The sequence below is a fragment of the Vigna umbellata genome, chromosome 7 (assembly GCF_029865625.1).
Source record: "Vigna umbellata cultivar VRB3 chromosome 7, Vumbellata_1.0, whole genome shotgun sequence".
Taxonomy (NCBI): Eukaryota; Viridiplantae; Streptophyta; class Magnoliopsida; order Fabales; family Fabaceae; genus Vigna; species Vigna umbellata.
Genome location: NC_142171.1, coordinates 23,992,754 through 24,010,401, shown reverse-complemented (window position 1 = coordinate 24,010,401; position 17,648 = coordinate 23,992,754). Strand labels below are relative to the sequence as shown.

The window sequence follows — 17,648 nt, the reverse complement described above, 5'->3', positions numbered from 1 at the left end:
CAAGTGGTGTGACTTTTGCTTCCAGTTGTTACTTTTCTAATCTTCCTAATAATTATACACTAAATATCTACAAGCGAAATTGAAACTGAACTGTGCCAGCTATTATTTCTTTCTTCCTCTGATTCTATTTTGCTTCCTCGTAAAAACCGAAAAGCAAGAAAAACAAAATGGACTTCTGTCATATGCTTCGGAAACATCGTTGTAGTTTCGTTAATAGCCGGAGTTACGAGGCATTCAGCCCCTCATATAAGTTGTAAAAAAACACCAAAATGAAAAAACATGCTTTTTCACTTTTACTGGCTTGGTCGTTTTTCATCGAATTCAACCAATGCCTTCTTATTCTTCGTCGCCATCCTTCTCAAAATCAAGATCAAAATCAAAATCAAAACCCCAGTTCACATATGATGTCTTCATCAGTTTTAGGGGAGAAGACACTCGGAGGAATTTCGTTTCCCATCTCTATTCTGCCCTCAAAGACACTGGAGTCAACGCTTTTCTGGACGATGAGAAGCTTGATAAGGGAGAAGAGCTGAAATCTGAACTGTTGCATGCAATAGAAGGATCTCAGATAACCATCATTGTTTTCTCCCATAACTACATTCACTCTACATGGTGTCTTGATGAACTCCTCAAAATCATGGAATGCCATGCTTTTAGAGGACAAGTGGTTATGCCAGTGTTTTATGATATTGGCCCCTCATTTTTACGTGACACCCAACATATTTCTTTCGAAGTCATTTCTGACCAACAGAACAAGATAAAACAATGGAAGAAAGCCCTGACACAAGCAGCAAATTTATCAGGTTGGGATTTGAAAAATTACAGGTAAGCAATCTATTCTGTTTTATTATTATTATTATCATTTAAGTTCAGCACCAGCACTGAAAGAAGTAAAATCTGAGTGAAATTTCCCCGAGTCAATGTTTGCATTAGAAGAATGTTTGTGTAGAAGTAGAGAGATAGTATACAAGAGGCCTACTAATATCATTCCCTTGTAAGCTACCTCTTGGAGTAAATCCCATGAAGGCTTTTATTGTGATACTTTGCTGTTATACCATAAAATTCTTCACGTGGGCTTAAGGGTAGGTCAAAAATTGAACATTAATATATTGAGAAGTATATTTTATATTTCGGAATATGTGAACTGAGAGCAATTTTAGATGAAGAAAGTTCAGTCCTAGTTATGAATATAGTCTTAGAGGAGTCCAGTATAGTTTATGAAACCACACACATCAATTTGCTATTTACGAGATTTCTGATGTACTTGTAAAAGATTTAGTAAAAGTGCTTCTGCTATGAACACTGCTACAGAAAGTGTTTCTGAGGTTGTATACAATTGAAATTTTATTCGAAGCTTATAATCTTTTGACAATTTGTGTCCATTCTCATTTTGGGTTATTTTTTGTTGCAGAAATGAAAATAATCTTATGAAGGAAATTGTTTGTAAGGTTTTGAAAAGACTGGATAGAACATACTTGTCTATCACAAACTTTCCAGTTGGACTAGAATGTCGTCTGCAGCATGCTATTGACTTTATTAGAAATAAAAAAATAGGAACCTGTATATTAGGGATTTGGGGAATGGGAGGGATTGGCAAAACAACCATAGCCAAATCCATTTACAATGAAATTCGTCAAGAATTCAAATATAGAAGTTTTCTTGCAAATATTAGAGAAGTTTGGGGAGGAGATCGGGGCCCAATTGATTTGCAAGAACAGCTTCTTTCAGATATCCTTAAAACAACAAAGACGAACGTGCATAGCATTGATTGGGGAAAAGGAAAGATCAAAGAAATGCTTTGCACAAAAAAGGTACTTGTTGTTCTTGATGATGTGAACATCTTTGAACAATTAAATGCATTATGTGGAAATCGTAATGAAATCAGTCGAGGAAGTGTAATAATCATTACCACCAGAAACGTACGTCTACTCAAAGAGATTGGAGTTGACTATGTGCATGGAGTCGAGAAAATGAATAAAATTGAGTCCCTTGAGCTTTTTAGTTGGCATGCTTTTAGGAGAGCAAATCCAACTAGGGACTTTTTTGAAGTCTCAAAGGAAGTAATCACATACTGCGGAGGGCTACCACTAGCTCTTGAAGTTCTTGGATCTTACTTATACAAGAGAAGCAAAGAAGAGTGGCAAAGTGTATTATCAAAACTAAAAGAAATACCAAATGATAAAATACAAGAGAAATTGAAAATAAGCTATGATGGTTTATCAGATCATATGGAGAAGGACATATTCCTTGACATATGCTGCTTCTTTATTGGTAAGGACAGAGGCTATGTCTCAGAGATACTAAATGGTTGTGGGCTTCATGCTGATATTGGAATACCAGTACTAGTAGAAAGGAGCCTAATCAAAGTTGAGAAGAATAACAAGCTCGGAATTCATGATTTACTACGTGATATGGGAAGAGAAATTGTTCGTCAAAGTTCACCGCTACGACAAAAGCGCAGTAGATTATGGGTTCATGATCACGTACTTGATATATTGACAGAACATACCGTAAGAACTTTCTGTAACTATTTTAAAATTTCAATCATCCATTGTGATCTTATCAAGAACATAGTAACACATTCTGTTTTTATTTTTTCAATCATATTGTTTTTCTTAATCTTTTGGGTGAAAGCCGTAGGACTGTTAATTTTTGGGTTTTGAATGTGTTTGTCTTGGTAACGCACACTATATGCATGCTGAGGCTATAGGCTTTGTGAAAACAGCCTATAGCTTATTACCTTTCTACTTGAAAATAGCATATGGTTAGCTTCATTGAATTGTCAAATTTTCCTGTGCTTATTTGATTACAGGGAACAGAAGCCATTGAGGGATTAGCTTTGAAATTGCATAGACATGGAAGAGTTCACTTCAGTGCCGAAACATTTGAGAACATGAAAAGACTGAGAATTTTGCAATTTGATCATGTCCAACTTGCTGGAGATTATGGGCATATTTCCAAACAATTGACATGGGTCTATTGGCGAGGATTTTCATTAAAATACATACCTGACAACTTTTATCAGGGAAAAGTAGTTGCTATTGACATGAAACACAGTAATCTTAAGCTAGTATGGAAGGAGCCCCAACGACAGGTATATCATCAACAGAGTTTTCTATGGTGAGCGTACTAATTGTTTCTCCCATCTACTTTACTAATACTCTTCTAAATATATCTCTTGCAGATACTGCAAAGTCTAAAGTTCATCAATCTTAGTCATTCCAAGTTGTTATCAAAGACCCCTGACTTTTCAAAACTACCAAATCTTGAGAGAGTCATTCTAAAAGATTGTCCAAACTTGTCTGAGCTGCACCATTCCATTGGAGATCTGCCTAATCTTCTTATTTTAAATTTGAAAGACTGTAAATGCCTTCGGAATCTCCCAGTGATAAAATCGAAGTCTTTAAGAGTACTCATCCTTTCTGGTTGTTCAAAGATCGACAAGTTAGAAGAAGAAATAGTGCAGATGGAATCGTTAACAACTCTAAGGGCAGAGAATACTAGCCTAACACAAGTGCCATTTTCTATAATAAGATTAAAAAAGATTGGGTTTATATCACTTTGTGGATATGAAGGATTAGCAAGTGTTTTGTTTCCTTCTATCATATGGTCTTGGATGTCGCCAACAACAGGTCGTGTATCCTCTATGCAATCATTTGGAAGCATGTCAACATCTTTAGTCTCTGTACATCTACAGGATAATAATTTGGTTAACCTACTATCAAAGGTTAGTGAGTTTTCAAAACTTCGAAGCATTTGCGTGCAATGTAACTCAGATCTTCAACTAACTCAAGAATTAAGAAGAGTAGTGGATGACTTCTGCAAATTACATTCTGCAATGGAAACAACCTATGCACCACATATTTCAGAAAATTCCATGGTATCTCGTTTAATTGGATTTGGAAGTCACTACCAAGTCATGGATATGCTTAGCAATGATATGACAGAGGTTCATTCTATCTCTCTAATCTCTCGCCTCTCTTTTTCTGTGTGTGTGACTCATATTAACTTCTTAATTTTTTTAGAGAGCATTGGATAACCTTTACTTGGAAAAATGGAATATGCTTCACTTTTTTGGCATTTAGCTTGGTTGGGAGCACTGCTCTATCACTTCTATTACAAACTGAATCTCATAAAATATTTCAGAAGATAAGTCCCACGTTAAGAAAAATTTACGTTGATGCTTACTTTTCTTGTTATAAATTAGCACATTATTTTCTTAGGAAGACAACAAAATCTATTTCATGTTTTTTCAGTGTACTTTACTGCTTCAGAGAAAAGAAGAAGAATAGTTTCTCCTATAAGGTTCTCCTCTTAGTTATTTTTCTGATTTCTGGGGAGAGGAGAGTACTGTAATTTTCTTTCCTTCAGTAAAATTAAATTATTGTCTATTATCTGCTTATTCATCTTATCATCTTTTATTTTAGTTGTGATAGTTTAGCTGGGACTTCATATGTTCTTACTCTCCTAATTCATATTACACCTACACATCGTGGAAGTTCTAAAGGTTCTTATTGTAACAAGAATATAGTATTCTTCATATTTTAAGTGTGTCCTACTTCAACCCATCATCAATATAAAAATAATATTGAAGACACCTACACTTTAAAGTATGTTCGTGTGTCCATTGGTGACCCACTTCTACTTCAGAATTTACCTACTACTTCAGAATTTACCTAATCAACCCATCATCAATATAAAAATAACAATATTGAAGGACACCCTTAATTAATCATCAATATAAAAATAACAAAGGCCTTGAGAATGATGTTGAATGATGTTCCTGAAAGTTCAAAGTATGCAAAAAAAAAAAAGCAAAAAAAGGCCTTAAGAATGAAGGTAAGCAAAAAAAGGCCTTAAGAATGAAGGAGCTAGATTGGGAATGATGTTTCTGAAAGTTCAAAGTAAGCAAAAAAAGGCTTTAAGAATGAAGGGAGGTAAATCAATAGGACATTTTGAGAATGATGTTACTGAAAGTTCAAAGTAAGCAAAGGCCTGAATGGTGATTTTGAGGATGTTTGTGGAAGTTCAAAGTAAGCAAAGACCTTGAGAATGGAGGGAGGTAGATCAATAGGGCATAACTCTAGTGGGAAAAGTAAGCAAAGCATGTTTGTGAAAGTTCAAAGTAAGCAAAGCCGGTTTTGTAAGGTTGAGTTAAGCTTAAAATTCACTTCTTAATATGGTATCTAAAGCTTAAGGTTGTTTTGAAAAATTTTCGTCACCCCTGTCCACTGCAACTGTCACCGCCATCAAAGTCGTCATCATTGCCATCACCCTAGTGTCAAACCCAAGTGTCAACTACTATGTCTTCTCTAGCTCTGACAACTAAGTTTGACCTCTCAATTGCTCTCTGTAAAGGTATACGTTCTACCTATAATCCTTCTCCACATTATATTTCTTTAAGTTATCATAAATTACCTTCATTTTTTTATATTTGTCTTTCATCTATTTATTTTGTGACCATTCCCAATATTTGTTAGTGATGCCTTAGCCCATCCTAGTTGATGTCAGGCCAATGAACTAAGTGCTCTACAGAATAGTGAAGCTCGGGAGCTCATCCCATTATTGTCCAGGAAATTTGTTGTTGGTTGCAGGTGGGTTTTCTCTATCAAAGTTGGTCCTGATGGTAATATGATTGCCTCAAAGCCCGTATTGAGATCAAAGTTTACACAAATTTTTGCGTTAGATTATGGTGATACATTTTCTCGCGTGGTAAAAATGACTTTTGTTCGTTTATTTATAACTATGGTTGTTATTCAAGAATAGCCTATTTATCAAATGGATGTCAAAAATGTGTTGTTTAATAGATATTTGCAGGAAGAGATATATATGAAGAAACCTCCAAGATTTATTGTTCAAGGAGAGTCTTTCGGATTGGTATGTCATCTTCACAAATATTTATATGGCCTAAAACAGTTTCCTACGCCCTGGCTTGGAAAATTTAGCAATGCTTTTCAATAATTTGGTATGAAATAGTGTGAGGTAGCTCATTCAGTCTCTTATTCTCACTCAAGAGATGGATGTGTCTACTTAATAGTATATGTTGGTGACAATTTTCTTCTAGGTAGTGATAACCACAACATCTCCCATATCAAACAACATCCCAGACCAAAGATCTTGGTAAACTCAAATATTTCTTAGGTATTTAGGTGGTCCAATCCAACAATGGTATTGTTATATCTCAAAGAAAGCATGCATAAATATTTTGGAGAAAACTGAGTTGGTGAATTCAAAATTTGTTGACACACCTATGGATCCCAATACCAAACTCATAACAAATCAATGGTAGCCTATGTTAGATCTTGATCTTATAGTTACTCGTCCTAACATTTCCTTGCAATTAGTGTGGTAAGCCAATTTTTTAATTCCTCATGCAAAGATCATTGGCCTGGTTTTGAAAATTTAACAGTGTTATTCAACAATATGGGGCAAATCATTCAATCTTTTAACAGTGTTATTCAAATGTTGATTGGTCAAGATCTCCTTCCGATAGAAGATCAAGTTTTGGATATTGTGTCTCCATTGGTGGTAACTTGATTTCTTGAAAAAGCAAGAAAAAAAGTGTTCTGGCAAGATCTAGTGCAAAGGCAAAATATAAAGCTATGGCATAAGCTACTTCTGAACTTGTTTATCTTAAGCAATTGCTTAGAGAGTTATAATTGGGAGATGTCACTAAAATGACACTTATATGTGTGACAATCAAGTTGTTTTCAATATTAGTTCTAATCTTGTATTTCATGAGAGAACCAAACATATTTAGATTGATTGTCATTTCATTCGAGAGAAGATTGTATTTGGAGATATTAAGACTAAGTTCGTTAACTCAAATGATTAGTTAGCAAATATTTTTTCTAAGTCTTTACAAGAATCGAGAAATGAATATATTTGTAACAAGTTTGGTACATACAATTTATATGCATTAGCTTGAGGGTGAGTGTTTGATATCTTAGATTATTAGATATCTTAGATATCTTATATTTGTCTTTTATCTTATGTTACTTTGTATTATTCTTTAGTTTGTATTTTGGGCTTAGCCCATATTTCCTTCATCATAAATAAAGTTCTTTATGTGTATTTTCTATACAAAGGAGATTAATCCCATATATAGTTTTTTACTACATCTAATAATTATGATGTGAGAATTACCAGTATTATCCTTCGAAGGAGCAAAGTATTTTGTATCATACATTAATGATTACTTTAAGTGATTACGGGTGTACCCTATCAAAGGAAGTCAAATGTGTTTTCAATAGCATTGTGCAAGTAAGAAGCTATTACATGACAATTTAATGTTTCATATACACCTCAAAAAAATGGTGTGACAAAGCGGATGAATAGAACTCTCATGTATAGAACAAGAACTACGTTGAGTATAGTGGGAGTGACTATGTCTTTTTGGGGGATAAGTAGTTAAAATCGCCTATTACATGATAAATTGAACACTGTCAATAGTTATATGTTTGAAGGCCGCGATGGAGATTGGAAATGGCAAATCGATTTATTATTCTTTCTACATGCATTTGGTTGTACCTCATACGTAAAGTACAACTTTCAAGAAAGAGCAAAACTAGATCAAAAATTTAGAAAATATATATTCTTGGGTTATGATGACAATGTGAAAGGGTATCACTTGTAAGATTCTACTACCTACAAGGTTGTTGTTAGTAGGGATGTGGCCTTTGCAGACAATTAATAGCAAAATAAGTACACAAATGACAACTTTACAAAGGATACTACCATAGTACAAATAGAAAGCCTTTGGATAATTCTTCTTAGTCAAAACAAGAGCATGAAGAACAAGAGCCAAATGTAGTTAGTAAGGGAGGACACCAACGATCAACATGAGAAAAGGTTAAACCATCTTAGCACTTACAATATGTTTTGCAAGCCAAGATGTATATTGTCTTCTGAATGAGGAAGAGCCTTCAATTTTTCAAGAGGTTGTGAGCGGTTTAGATGCTTCTTTATGTATGATGGTGATGCAAGAAGAAACAAAGGCTCTATACAAAAATAAGACATGGAAGCTTGTTGCACTTCTAAAATGTCAATAAGTCATTGGTTACAAATGGGTCTATAAGATCAAAAAAGATGACAATGATCAAGTACAACAATGTCATGTTAGATTGGTAGTGAAGTGATATACTTATAAAGAAGGCATTGTCTTAAGCAAAATGTTTTTAATATCTAATTGTTAGATTGACAATTTAAGTTGTTTTAGCCTTGTGTGCTCCATTTGATCTACATCTTGAGTAATTGGATATAAAAATTGTTTTTCTTCATGAAGGCCTAGAAGAGGTAAAATATATTCTCCAAACAAAAGACTTTACAGAATAACAAAACTTGGTTTGCAAATTGACCATACCATTATATGGCTTAAAGCTCTGCCTAGGTGTTGATACAAGAAATTTGTTTCCTTCATTATTAGCTTTGGTTACAACATATTGAGTGAAAACCATTGTACTTATTACAATAAGTTTGATGAGAACGATTTTATCATCTTGTTGTTACATGTAGATGACATAGTGGTAGGCCCAAACAAAGCTTGAATTCAAGAATTGAGGCACAGTTGGATAAGAAGTTTGATATGATCAGTAAACAAGATTTTAGGGATGTAAATTATCCAAGACAAAAAAGATAAGAAGATTTGGTTTTCTCGTAATAATTACAAAAAATCTTGTGATGATTCAAAATACAAGATTGCAAGAAATTTTTTTGACTTATTTCTTGTCAATTGTAAGTTATCCTCAAGTATGAGTCCTAGCAATTAAGCAGATAAGATGAAAATATATTGAGTATTGTATGCATTAGCAATAGAAAACATTATATATGTCGAGATATATACAAGACCAAACATCTTATAAGCAATGAGAGTGGTTAGTAGATTCATGAAAATCCTAATGGAGAGAATTGAAGTGCTACTTAGATAATCCTTAAATAAGCCAAAGAGATATACTACTGACTTTGTGTTTATACTTCCAAGAGGGGTAGTAAGTTGGTTATGGTAGTAAGTTGGTTATCCAAGTTACAACATGTTATAGCTTTGTCTACTACAAAAGTTGAGTACAAGGCAACTACTCAAGCATGTAAGGAAACTATTTAGATTCAAAGGTTAATGGATCAACTCAAGCACAAGCAACAAAATCTTGTTGTATATTGTGACAATCAAAAAGCCTTTGCACATTGTAAGAAATCTTGTCTTTTACTCCAAGACAAAGCACATAGGTATACACTACCACTTTGTTTGAGAAGTAGTAGAGAAAATATGCAAAAGATTCACATCAATGAAAACCTGACCAATGTTATGACAAATTCCATTAGCATTGACAAGTTTATGAGAGTTTGATACTACTGTGACTTATCAGAAAAATAGACAACATGATGACAAAAATAAATCATGATGTAAAAATTTAATTAATTTCATCAAAATCTTCAAGTGAGAAAATGTGAAAAGAGAAATTCATATCGGAGAAAATTTACTTTGATGCTTACTTTTCTTGTTATAAAAAGAGCAAAATGTTTGCTTAGCAAGACATCAAAATCTCTTCCTCTTCTTGTATACTGCTTTGATGTTTTAGTGGTTGAGAGAAATATTATTAAAAGAAAAACAAGTTTTCTTCTAAGGTTCTCCATGTCATTGTTTTTCCTATTATTTTCCCCTTCATGTTAGAGAGAAGATTGTTGTAATTTTCTTTCCTTTAGTGAGATTACATTACTCCGTTACCCAACAAAAATCTCTTTTTTCAAATGGGAGTTATGATGGGGAGTCTTATTTTGGAATTGTCAATGACAAAATCTTAAAACTCAATGCACAAGTATTACCTTGAACAAATTTATGGTTTGAGATGATCAAATTTTATTGTAAGCGGGTATCATAAATAAAGTGCATGTGGAAATCTCACCTAACTATTGACTGAATTCATTTCAATCCGTTTCCTTACCTAAATTTTATGCTGTACACTTTTGTTCCTAAACAGACACTATAGTGGCACAAAATATCCACTTGAATTGAATAGCATATAAATACGTAAATGACTAAGATTTAGTTCATGATACAGGTCCTCAAAACCCATAGTTCGAGTGATTTTCTCCTTCCAGGGGACAAGTATCCTTATTGGTTAACCTATACAGGGGAAGATTATTCAATACCTTTTCAAGTGCCTGATGATATTGACTGCCCAATGAAGGGGATGATTTTGTGTGTTGTTTGTTCATCAACCCCCGATAACATGGCAACTGAAAGTCTTGCTAGTGTATTCATCTTTAATTACACAAAGAACACCATTCAGATATACAAGCAAACAGCAACAATGTCTTTTAGTGATGAAGATTGGGTAGGCATAATATCAAATCTAGGACCTGGTGACAATGTCGACATTTTCGTAAGTTTTGAGCATGGAATGACAATAAAAAAAGCAGGTGTCTATCTAATATTTAGTCAGCCAATTGTAACACAAAGTCCATCACCTGAACAGAGCACACAGCCATCAGGAGAAGGGAGTGCGCAATCATCACCTGAAGCACAAATGGAGCCATCTCATAATATCCAAATGGAGCTACCAAAGAAACAAAAGAAAAAAAGAACTTCAAAAAGTGCAAAGAAAATTAAAGCATGTTTATGCTTCTAGTAGAACTTTTTTTATTGGACATTAAACAGCATCATGTGGGATTTAAGTGTTTCTAGTTGAGTGTATTAATGAAATATTCTTGTCAAGAAAAAAACATTGTTTTGTATGTACATAATTTAAATTATATATATATATATATATATATATATATATATGAAAATGAATTAAATTACACTATATAACTTTTATTTACATCGGTTAATCTATTAAATCATCTTTTCTAAATTCATAACTAGTTTGAAAGTTCACTTTACAAATTATATATGCAAAATTTTTTATTAATATAAAGTTATCTGATTTCTTACATAAATAAATCAAATCGAAATCAGTGTAATCTAATGTATACTTTTAAAAATTTGAAATTTTAACAAAAATTTGATATGGATAATCATTATTATTTTTGTTCAAATTTAATCTGAGTAATCATATACGATTGTTCAAATTTAACAAAATTTATAAGGATAGAAATTATAATTTAACAATTAGATCAACAAAATTAATTTTTTTATAAAGTTATTTACAGTCTAACATTTAACAAAAACTACGCCTATCTAATTTGACTTTACATTTTTTGGAAAACTTTGTGTAATATACTGCTGTTCTAACTTCAAGCACAAGTTTCTAATATCTTCTCTGTGTATTTTCTAATACTCGACTGAAAGGGTCAAATAAAACAATATTTGTACGTAAACGTCATTATCAATGAACTACATTTTATTGTCATTTGAGGATTATAAGAGACTTTGGATCTTTAGGTAGTACCTTAAATTTAGATTGGAACCCCCTTGATACTTGAGATTATCATAAGCTTGATACAACAGGATACTATTGTGCAAGTCTAGGATAGAAAAGCTTGTTCGTCGGGTATTGTACCCATTTCTCCTATGTGAAGTTGAAAAATTGAAGAAACGGATTCTGAGGAAGTTGTCTTGTGAAGATCAGTCCACATTTAAAAAGTAAAAATAAAAACATCATTTTAAAATGTAAAATTTGATTTGGCCCAATTTCATCTAAGTATACTTTGTCAAATACTAGCAGTATTACCACTTTTACCTCTACATTGTTGGATAATGTTGTATTCCTTAAAATTTGAAAATGCCTCTAAGCCAAATCAGAGTTTACATTCCAACCAACATATGTAAATAACTTAAGCTTGAGAGAATATTGCCATTTTCTCCACAGCAGTGACAACATCATTCTGTTTCAGAGCTGAGCAAGAGAAAGCCTGTCAAAATTTTTTATTTTATATAACAATGAATCAATTAATCAGATCTAGTAGCACAAATAACTAAGCAGAATAAAAATTCAGGTTCAATCCTTACCCTGTAATTTTCATCATTGAAAATTAAAGGCAAATAAGAGAAGTATCATTAGAGTAAACAAGTATATTATACCCCATAAAACATCAATACCCAACTGCATATATAAAATACATACTAACTAAAACAAGAGTTAGGAAATAATGGAGGATACACACATCCTGTAAATGAACGACCTTCATCTGCTGAAAATTAGATACATACAACAATGTGCATGCACAAAAATTTCCTTCGGAAAATAGAAAGAAAAAGACAACTATTTGCATTTCTTTTTCTTCCATCTTTTAAATTTTACACAAAAAGTGCTACAATAAATTAATATTATTTGCTACGATTCTTATGCATCATACCTTGAGAAACCATGAGGCTAGCACAACGGTAAGAAAGATTGAGGAATGTTTGTAACATAGATATCCCTCCTCTCCCCATGAATACGAATAGGTATCCCAGACTGAATTTGGCGGTCCGGGCAAAATTGGCTGAAGCCTCTACCCTTTTGAAATCTTATATTAAAATTTTCTTTATAAATCTTTCAAAGACGTTTTTCTTTGGTTCCTTCTTTGGCTCAGGAGAAGGTTTGACTTCCTTATCAATTGATTCATCACACATTAGATAGATAACTGTCTTCTTGACCTCCAATCCATGGCCAAAATTCACAAAAATCTCCACCTTGTCTCCAGGGCCTGAATGTGATATTATGCCCTGCCAATCTACATCATTAAAGGAAAATACCGTCTCTCGCTTGAATACCTGGATAGTGTACCTTGTGTAATTAACCATTAAAACACTAATAAGATATTCAGTTGCTGTGATTTCAGGGGCTGATAAATAAACTACACACAAAGTCATTCCTTTCATGCGACAATCCTCTGGCACAGTAAAATACACTGAATTTCCCTCACCCATATGGGCCAACCAAAAAGGATCATTGTCACCTGGGAGAAAAGCATCACAAGACTCGCTGGTTGCCAATCCCTGTATCATGAGAAAAAAGTTTAGCCATTTATGTAATTGTTATATTCAAAATGGATTCCTACAATCATTATTTTGTCATTCCAGGCTTTTTAACAATATAACAGCATAATGCATAAATTAAAACATTGTTATGATAACTAACTCAAAATTTTGGATAATAGTTTTGTTGTGTACTCTATAACAGATCATTAGGATGCATTTCTGTATATATCACACAGGTCTTTCAACCTGTTTTTCTCTGGGAGTATAAGAAACATGAAGGAAGCATGGCAGGAAGAAAGTGGGAATCAATTTCCTAGTGCTTCATATGAGAATGATCACTTGGCTTGTTGAGTATTAAAATAAAGTATTTTTAAATGAAGCCGTGTGATTAGAGAAGGAAAAAGAACTAAAAGAACCAGAACATTTAAGTTTTATTTAGATATGTCATGTTCACTAAAGTAATAGCTAAATTGAAAAGTGAAGGAAAGCAGACAAAGGAAAAGGGAAGGAACCTCAGATATGCTAGCGCTTAGAATATTGAAGACTTCTTGATAACTTCCAATTCCAATCAAATAAGACCTAAAGTAATGATTTGATATTTGAGATGCTATTTCGACCTGTGTAAAATTTACACTGTTGCCCAAAAGTGCCCTTACTTGCATAGAAACTTGAGACTCTGTGTCACATTGAACCAAAACACTTCGTAGATTTGAGAGGCTGCTAAGCATTTGTTCAAGATCACCCAAACTATAACTTTGCATATCCATGGAAACTAGATATGACGATGTGCTACAAAATGGATGAACATAAGATAGGGGATTCATTGTTGGTGACATCCAAGAACGAATGATAGAAGGGAAAACATTACGCGAAAATCCTTCAAATCCACATAGCGATATATAAACAATGCTTTTTGACTTTACTATTGAAAAGGGCACTTGTTTCATAGAAGTATTTTCAGCAATTAGTGTTGTCAAGGATTCCATCTGCACTATATCTTCTTCTAATTTGTCAATCTTCAAACAACCTGAAAGGATGAGAGTTTTTACAGATTTCAACTTATAAACTCCCCTTGGCAGATTGCCAAGACTTTTACAGTCTTCTAAATTTATCAGTAGAAGATTGCGGAGACCTCCTATGGACTTGTGTACCTTGCACAAACGTGGGCAATCTTTGAGAATAAGCTTTTCAAGATTTGGTAGTTTGGAAAAGTCAGGAGTTACAGTCAAGTACTTGGAGTGACTAAGATTGAGGATTTTTAGCCACCTCAAAATCTACAAGAAGATAGTTTTAGTTAGGAAAAGATTAGAGAAGGAAAAAATTGAAACAGTGGTAAAGTGGAAAAAATTCCTAGATTAGTTAAATTGAGTTTTAAAAGAAAACGGAATGTGATACGTACCTGAGGTTCTTTCCAGAAAAGTTGAAGATTACTGTGTTTTAAATCAATCACAACTGCACCTTCCAGAAAAAAATTTTTAGGTATATATTTTGAAGGAAATCCTTGCCAACAAACCCACCTCAGTTGCTTAGAAAGATAACCATAATTTCCAGTAAGCTGTACATCATCAAGTTGCAACAGTCTCAATTTCTTCATTTCCTCAAAAGCATAAGCTTTGAAGCAATCTTTGCCAATGAAATCTGATTTCAGAGCCAATCCCTCAATAGTTTCAGTTCCCTGTGATGATAAGAAAAAAGAAAAAGAAAAATGGAAACCTCTTTTGTTAGCTCACGATAAAGTTATACTTAAAGCTCAGCCTAACCACACATATATTGAATGTAAAAAGACGAAAACTTTCAAGTTTCAAAACTGTATATAAAGAATGTACTTACTGTATTCTTTGTCAATACGTCAAGTACATCCTCACGAAACCACAATCGACTCCGCTTCCCAGGATCCTTTCTTGAACTCTCACAAATTATCTCTCTTCCCATGTCCCGTAGCAATTGATGCATTCCAAGTTTGTTGTTCTTTTCAACTTTTAAGAGACTACGCTCAATAAGAACTGTTATTCCAATGTCAGCATGTAACCCACAACCATTCAATATCTCTATAACATAGGCTTTGTCTTTACCAATAAAGAAACAACATACATCAAGAAATATATCCTTTTCCATGTCATCACATAAACCATCAAAGCTTATTCTTAATTTCTCTTGAACTTGATCATTGGGAATTTTTTCTAGTTTTAACAATACACTTTCCCAATCTTTCTTTGTCCTCTCTATTAAATAAGAACCAAGGACTTCAAGAGCTAGTGGTAGGCCTCCACAATAAGCAACTACATTTCTTGCGAGCTCATCAAAGTCTTCTCTTGGTTTCGCTTCTCTGAAAGCATGCCAACTAAAAAGCTCAAGGGACTCATTTTTGTCCATTTCCTCCATTTTATAAACATAATCAACTTTAAGTAGGTCAAGTAGGTGTAGATCTCTAGTTGTAATGATTATTACACTTTCCTTACCAAACCATTTACGATTTCCACATAGATCTTTTAATTGGCCAAAATCATTCACATCGTCAAGTACAATGAACACCTTCTTTCTAGAAAGTCTGTTCTCGATGACAGTTGTTCCCATCCCAACACTATGTATCTTGACCTTTGTTTTTAGGACATCTGAAAGAAGTTTTTCTTGTAAGTGAACATGCCCTCTTCCATCTGTTTCACGAACTTCCCTAATATTTTCAATGAAACTCTTATCATTGAATCTACGATGAATTTGATTGTAGATGGCTTTGGCCATGGTAGTTTTGCCCGATCCACCCATTCCCCAAATTCCTATGGTGCAGACCTTGGCGGATTGATTTTCTATAATTCCAACCACTTCTTGCACACGGGATTCCAATCCAACAGGAAATTCAGTTATAGACAAGAGTGCGTAGTCTAGTTTTGTCAGTATGTCATCAACAATGTCCTTCACTAGTTTAGCTGTATTCCTTCAAATTCAATAACGAGTACAAACAATCAAAATGACGACGTACTAGAAAGATACTCTTTTGTTTTTTATAACAACCAATATTAACTCATTCACAAAAAACTAAGAAACTTAATTAATTTACTTAGTAGCGTTATATCAGTCCTAAATTTATATGTTCTTCCAAAATTCTTCGAATAAAAACAAGACATGCTCCTATTCATTTTTCAAATACTTTTATTGGCTTTATTTCTTGTAATCTCTCTCATATATATTGCTCTAATTTTATTAGATATGCATGTGAGCATGGAAGATTCCCAAAAACTATTTTGTATACAAGGCAAAGTTAGGCTTCCAAAGAGTTTAAGACAGTTAGGTATTGCACTTATTATATGTTAAAGCAGATATGTCTCAAATTAGGAAAAACTGAGTGAAAATTTAATGCAAGACACATTTCTAAATTACTACTAAACTCAAATTACTTAATTCTACACTAATTAAGAATGTTATGAAACTTCCTGCAATATTCTTGATTTCATAAGTACATTCTACAAATTACAATAATTTAATATTTAAAGGCAAATTAAGATTTTACACTGAAATAAATACATATATATGTGTGTATATACACACCAAATTTTAAAACAATTTTGGTAAAATAATTTTGAAATTAATTAAGTTTTTTAAGTAACTCATATTTTTAATTGATTTTTTATTAAAAAATTTCATTATATTAAGTCTCAAAAATATCTTTTATTTTTGGTTAAGAACCCTACTGTTCGCCATCCACTCATTTCTTTCCTCTGTCCTCTTCCAATTTCAAGTTACTCTTTTTCTCTTTAATCTCTTTCAACTATCCGATTAATTTGTTCCTTCTCTTTTCAAGAATGACCAAGTTTGAGGAAATTAGAGAGGGGAAAAAAGCAAGTTCATTGGTGAGTTGAAAAAAGCAAGTTCATTGGTGAGTTGAAAAAGTAATGTTAGTGAAACATTTGTGGAGACAAATTTGGAAAAATTAGAGAAAAAAAAAATGTCCAAGTGAAAATTAACAACTTCATTCAATTCAAAATTTGAAATCTTTTAAAAATATTAAAACTGCAGGATTAAGCTTAAAACATGATGTATTAAGTCTAAAACCTGTGATGTACCTGTGATTCTTCACATCCCAACCAGAGAAATTTGCAGCTTTCTTGAGCACGTTTTTCCATCTCGACAACCCATACTCCCTATGCTCTTCGGAAAACTTTTTCTTCGCAGCAGCTTCCAAAGCCTCACGAAAGCGACCTTTGGGATTGCGTAGAATGGACGGTTCGACGCCGTGGAATATGGGCACAACGATTTGGCCGTAGGATTCGTGGCAATCGATTATTTTCTGAAGCTCGGTGAGACACCAAGTGGATTCGGTGTAGGTTTCGGAGAAAACGACGATCGCAATCTGAGAGGCTTCGATCGCTCGCGTTAGCTCCTCCAGCGGCGTTCCCTTGAGCAGATTCTCGTCGTCGAAGAAAGTGTTGACGCCGGCGTTGGAGAGGGCGCAGTAGAGATGCGAGACGAAGTCTCTGCGAGTGTCTCCTCCCCTGAAGTTGATGAAGACGTCGTAGATCCATTGGGGTTGTGATGATGAAGAAGAAGACATTGGGGTCAACAATAATGCAAAAACACGCAGAGAAACTTGCAAAAGCTGCTTAAAAGAGAAACGCGTTTGACTGCAGATGAACTTATAATCTTGATTTCAGAAAGAAATTAAGTGTTGAATGAAGTTGAAATCAATAGAATTTTATCATTATTACCGGTTAATTTCTAAGTTCTTTTTCTCGGTTAGTATGCTTTTCAAATC

General features: G+C 33.5%; 2 protein-coding genes across 10 annotated transcripts; one reads left to right on the top strand and one right to left on the bottom strand.

Annotated features, from left to right (window-relative positions):
• Nucleotides 1-69: 69 nt before the first annotated feature.
• LOC148195519 (disease resistance protein Roq1-like) lies at nucleotides 70-11,381 on the top strand. Its single transcript, XM_088094799.1, has 5 exons — nucleotides 70-825; nucleotides 1,412-2,510; nucleotides 2,813-3,094; nucleotides 3,185-3,949; nucleotides 10,056-11,381. The coding sequence occupies exons 1-5, from the start codon at nucleotides 329-331 to the stop codon at nucleotides 10,623-10,625; spliced, it is 3,213 nt and encodes a 1,070-aa protein (XP_087950925.1). The 5' UTR covers nucleotides 70-328; the 3' UTR covers nucleotides 10,626-11,381.
• On the bottom strand, nucleotides 10,266-17,648 carry LOC148195518 (disease resistance protein RUN1-like). Of its 9 annotated transcripts, none has more exons than XM_088094789.1 (9): nucleotides 16,960-17,648; nucleotides 14,732-15,833; nucleotides 14,301-14,576; nucleotides 13,414-14,175; nucleotides 12,295-12,919; nucleotides 11,679-11,850; nucleotides 11,388-11,540; nucleotides 10,465-10,512; nucleotides 10,266-10,356 (listed from the first exon to the last, which is right to left on the bottom strand). In XM_088094789.1, exons 1-5 carry the CDS (start codon nucleotides 17,445-17,447, stop codon nucleotides 12,449-12,451), a joined length of 3,099 nt encoding a protein of 1,032 aa, XP_087950915.1. In that variant the 5' UTR covers nucleotides 17,448-17,648; the 3' UTR covers nucleotides 10,266-10,356; nucleotides 10,465-10,512; nucleotides 11,388-11,540; nucleotides 11,679-11,850; nucleotides 12,295-12,448. The 9 variants fall into 9 exon arrangements, with proteins under 9 accessions (XP_087950915.1, XP_087950916.1, XP_087950918.1 ...); XM_088094790.1 differs by having other exon boundaries at nucleotides 11,388-11,507; XM_088094787.1 differs by having other exon boundaries at nucleotides 10,307-10,356; nucleotides 10,465-10,553; nucleotides 11,670-11,850.